We start from the raw sequence: 5119 nt of genomic DNA on the forward strand, positions 1-5119 counted from the left end.
TTTTGAAATTTTTTAAAGGAAAATTTCGGAATTCTTTAAAAAAACGAAATGCAAGGGCCCCCTAAAAACGAAACGAGTTTAGAACCAAATTTTTCCTAGAAGCCTAGAAGTCAGCTATAGTAGAGCACCTGATGAATCAAACTGGACACAGCATATTATTTGAGGACACAGAAATGCTGGACCACTCTCACAACCACCATGTCAGGCTACACAGAGAAGCCATTGAAATCCACAAGAAGCATGTGGACAATTTCAACATAAAGGAGGAAACCATGGAAAATGAACAAAATCTGGCTCCCGGGATTAAAAAAGCTCTAAAATTACAACAGCACAACAGAGAGGAAACAAACAAGGACATCTAATCACCTCTCAACAAAAGATTGCTCCAGGCACTGGCAGGCCATTATATGCTAATCAAGGTGGTCAGTTGAAACATTCCCACCTAGCTCCAGCAGACAAGAGTCCTTTGTCCCACCCTGGTCATCATTCCACAGATATAAAACCCATTTTTCCCAGTTCCAACAGACCTCATTACCTCTGAGGATGCTTGCCATAGATGCAGGCGAAACGTCAGGAGAGAATGCCTCTAGAACATGGCCAGGCCATTATATGCTAATCAAGGTGGTCAGTTGAAACATTCACACCTAGCTCCAGCAGACAAGAGTCCTTTGTCCCACCCTGGTCATCATTCCACAGATATATAAACCCTTTCCCCTACTTCCAACAGACCTCACTACCTCTGAGGATGCTTGCCATAGATGCAGGAGAAACGTCAGGAGAGAATGCCTCTAGAACATGGCCATACAGCCCGAAAAAACCTACAACAACCCAGGAAGATATGTGTTTCTCAGAAGGTCGTATGTATTTAAATGTATTTAAATACACGTATGAAGTGTCAGCCTTAAGTTCAAGGAATCATTTCTCCATTTCTTTACAGCCCTAAAGCCTCTCGCAATACCAAGCCTTTAGATATCCGCATCAAGAAACCAACGGCGAGGAAGAACGATTGACCGAAATGTTTCCGCATGAACTCCTTCAGCCTTTTTTTAATTTACAAAAATTTACAATTAAATAATTTACAGGTTTCATTTCCCCCAAAACACATACACACATATATCAAGTAGAGGTAAAGTTATATATATATATTATATATATACACAAGACCAATGACAAGAAACAAAATAAAATTCCAAAGGACTTCTGCAGCCGAAGAATCATCCCCCTGGGACAAAGACAACTGTCGTATGTATTTAGTGTTGCTTTCGGGTCAGGAAAACATCCCCGGAGTTGGAGAAACTAGAATAAATCTGCCCTCGTTTCCACTCCTTTCGCCCAGCCTTCACGGAGGAACATCAGCACACCCTTGTCATTGAAACCGAAGCCATGTTTTGCAGCTGAATATATCAGGGAGAGTGATCGATTGGAAAACTAAAAACGATAAAATCAATAAAATCAAGTCGTTGCAAAAAAGGGTTCAATCTCTTGGCCAAAAAGTGTTGTGTTTTCCTCTGGAAATCCTGTCATTTCTGCAACTCCAAAAGAACTCGAAAAGAAACGAAAAGCATTTAGGCATCGCTCTGTTATGGGAATCTCTTGTCTCTATATGTATGATATATTGGTTTCCTAAACTCCAAGCTGGTATCGCAGGGCCTAGATATCGAAATCAGCCAGGAAAACCAATCCAAAGCAAGCAGTTTTGCTCCAAAGAATGAGGTGTGAGGAGTCAATTTCTGACGGCATGAAGACATCACAAATTCCCTCCATGACATCCTGACAGAATCAACTCTCTCTGCGACATTCTGAAGCCAGCAGAGGAGCTAGAAACCATGTTATGGAACTTGTGAAGCAACAAATTCTAATAAGAAAACTGAGAAGAAGGGGAAATAGGCAGGAAAAGTGTATAAAAGGGAGTGGTGGTGGGAAAAAGTTTCTTTTTCCCACCACCTTTCTTTCTTTGCTGCAGAGATACAAGCAATATATCCATTTCAAAGCAAGCCGGCTTGTGAGTGGTTATTTAATATTGCTATTTAGATCCTACAGTCTGACACGGGGAAAATCCTCCACAAATGGATCAACAAAACAACCAAACATACCGAAAGCATCAGAGTATTCATGCTCTGAACAAAGCCCCTGAATGTGCTAAGCGCAAAGTAAGTGAATCTTGTATTGTCGAAGGCTTTCATGGCCGGAATCACTGGTTTGTTGTAGGTTTTTCCAGGCTATATGGCCATGTTCTAGAGGCATTTTCTCCTGACGTTTCGCCTGCATCTATGGCAAGCATCCTCAGAGGTAGTGAGGTCTGTTGGAAGTAGGAAAAAGGGTTTATATATCTGTGGAATGACCAGGGTGGGACAAAGGACTCTTGACTGCTGGAGCTAGGTGGGAATGTTTCAACTGACCACCTTGATTAGCATTTAATGGCTTGGAAGTGTCTGGGGGAATATTTTGTTGAGGTGATTTGATGTGCCTGATTGTTTACTCTCTGTTGTTTTGCTGTTGTAATTTTTGAGTTTTTCAATATTGGTAGCCAGGTTTTGTTCATTTTCTTGTTTGTTCAACAGCAAAACAACTCTGTTGTTTTGTTCAACAGCAAAACAACAGAGAGTAAACAATCAGGCACATCAAATCATCTCTCAACAAAAGATTCCCCCAGGCACAGTCAGCCCATTGTATGCTAATAAAGGTGGTCAGTTGAGACATTCACACCTAGCTCCAGCAGACAAGAGTCCTTTGTCTCACCCTGGTCATTCCACAGATATATAAACCCTTTTTCCTAGTTCCAACAGACCTCTGAGGATGCTTGCCATAGATGCAGGTGAAATGTCAGGAGAGAATGCCTCGAGAACATGGCCATATAGCCCGGAAAAACCTAAAACAACAAAGTGATTCCGGCCATGAAAGCCTTCGACAATACATTAAGTGAATCTTGTTCTCATTTGGATGAGCAACCGAAAGGGAATGAAAGGACAAAAAGAACAAGTCCCTCAAACTAATTTTCGAGGCCGAACAGCATCCAAAAGCTCTCCAAATCAAAAGCCGACAATGTCTTAAAATAAGGCAATATTCCATGGAACGCAAAGTGGCAAAAGGACACCTCCCTGGAGTTTATTTAAGAAGAAAACAAAAAATAAATCTGCCCTCATTTCCGCTCATTTTGTCCATCCTTCATGGCGGAACATCAGCATACCCTTGTCATCAAAACCTAGACCATGTGTTGCAGCGACTGATGGAAAGTGGCAAAAAGTGGGATTCCAGGAATGTCGGTATGCAAACGTCTTCCTTCTATCAACTCTTAAGAAAAACCCGGATTCAGTAGGAAGGTGGAGAAACAAAAACAACAGCTCCCAAAGTGGCCTGACGTTGGTCTACAGCTTTCCTTCCGCCAGGCAAAGTAGAAATACAGATCTAATTGGAGGAGGAGATGAGAGAGACCAGACGAAAGGAACACCAAAGCAAAAAGTCAGTTCCAGAAGTCTTTTGCTGATTGTGTCTCCGTCACGGCGTGAAGGTGAGGATCATCCAGCTGATGACGAAATAGAAGAGGAAGATGGGGTAGACCACCAGGGCCTTGCGATTCGGAGGCTGGCTGTCGGCCAGGAAGGCTGTGGAGGCTGCAAGGAAGGACACCACAACCACCAACGTCAGAGGTACGAGTGGACTCAATGAAACTGTACGACAAAGGTTAATTACTGTATATACACTTGAGTATAAGGCAAGTTTTTCAGACTTTTTTTAGGCTGAAAAAGTCCCCCTTGGCTTATACTCGAGTCAAGGTTATTTATTATTTTACTCTGTTATTATTATTACTATTATTTACAATTATTTTACTCTATTATTACTGTGATTATTACATTTCCATTATTTTACTCTATTATTATTAATATTACATTTATTATTTCTTTATTTACTTTATTTATATACCGCTTTTCTCATCCCTCAGGCGACTTATTTTACTCTATTACTGTTATTACATTTCCATTATTTTACTCTATTATTATTGTTATTATTATTACATTCATTATTTTACTCTATTTTATGATTTATATGTTACTCTATTTGTTATTATTATTACATTTACTATTTTACTCTCTTATTACTGTTATTACATTCCCATTATTTTACTATTATTATTGTTATACGACAACCACCAACGTCAGAGGTTAATTGCCTTGCATGGTCTGGGGCCAATGTATCTGAGGGATCGTCTCACCCCCTCCCAACCCCAGAGATCCCTCCGTTCTGAGGACCAAGATCTGTTGGAAGTCCCCAGTGTCAAGACCTTGCGTCTAGCGGCAACCAGACGCAGAGCCTTCACAGCAGTGGCTCCATCACTCTGGAATGCTCTGCCACCTGAAGTTCGTGCCCTGCGGGACTTACCAGCTTTCCGCAGGGCATGTAAGACATACGTGTTTCGACAGGCTTTTAATGTTTGATACTGTTGTTTTTAAATTGTTTTTAAATTGCTTTTAAACTTTGTTAGATTTTAGCCATTCTTCTAAGCCACTCCGAGCCCCAGGGAAGGGAGTGGCCGCATAGAAGTTTAAATAATAAATAAATAAATAAATAAATAATATACACTTGAGTATAAGGCAAGTTTTTCAGACTTTTTTTTAGGCTGAAAAAGTCCCCCTTAGCTTATACTCAAGTCAAGGTTATTTATTATTTTACTCTGTTATTATTATTACAATTATTTTACTGTATTAATTACCCGTTGGGTTGCTCTCTACTTTTGATTTAAAACCCTCCAAATAGACACATCCTCTGTTCATGCCCAGCATTTGTTTTTAAAGTTTGAACTATTACATCTGGCCCAGCCATAGGTTTTTAAATTCTTGTGTGTTATCGTCTACCTGTGAGTTAAATTAATTGTATTGTTTATTTTGTTTATTGCTTGATGTTTTATTATTGCTTGTTGTTTTTGTTGTGTTGTTGGGCTTGGCCTCATGTAAGCCACTCCAAGTCCCTTGGGGAGATGGTGGCGGGGTATAAATAAAGTTTATTATTATTATTATTATTATTATTATTATTATTATTATTATTACTGTGATTATTACATTTCCATTATTTTACTCTATTATTATTGTTATTATTACATTTATTATTTTGCTTTATTATTACT

The 5119-nt window shown here is 39.5% G+C and overlaps 1 protein-coding gene across 1 annotated transcript in view; it reads right to left on the bottom strand.

The window, feature by feature from the left end:
• Positions 1-3075: 3075 nt before the first annotated feature.
• The window catches only part of YIPF6 (Yip1 domain family member 6), a 12554-nt gene continuing 10510 nt past the window's right edge, over positions 3076-5119 (bottom strand). Inside the window, exon 7 of the mRNA XM_060755992.2 lies at positions 3076-3611. Within this exon, the coding sequence (XP_060611975.2) occupies positions 3496-3611 (116 nt within the window). The 3' untranslated portion in view covers positions 3076-3495. The remainder of the gene's footprint in view (positions 3612-5119) is intronic.

The sequence above is a fragment of the Anolis sagrei genome, chromosome 10 (genome assembly GCF_037176765.1).
Source record: "Anolis sagrei isolate rAnoSag1 chromosome 10, rAnoSag1.mat, whole genome shotgun sequence".
In the NCBI taxonomy this organism is placed as follows: Eukaryota; Metazoa; Chordata; class Lepidosauria; order Squamata; family Dactyloidae; genus Anolis; species Anolis sagrei.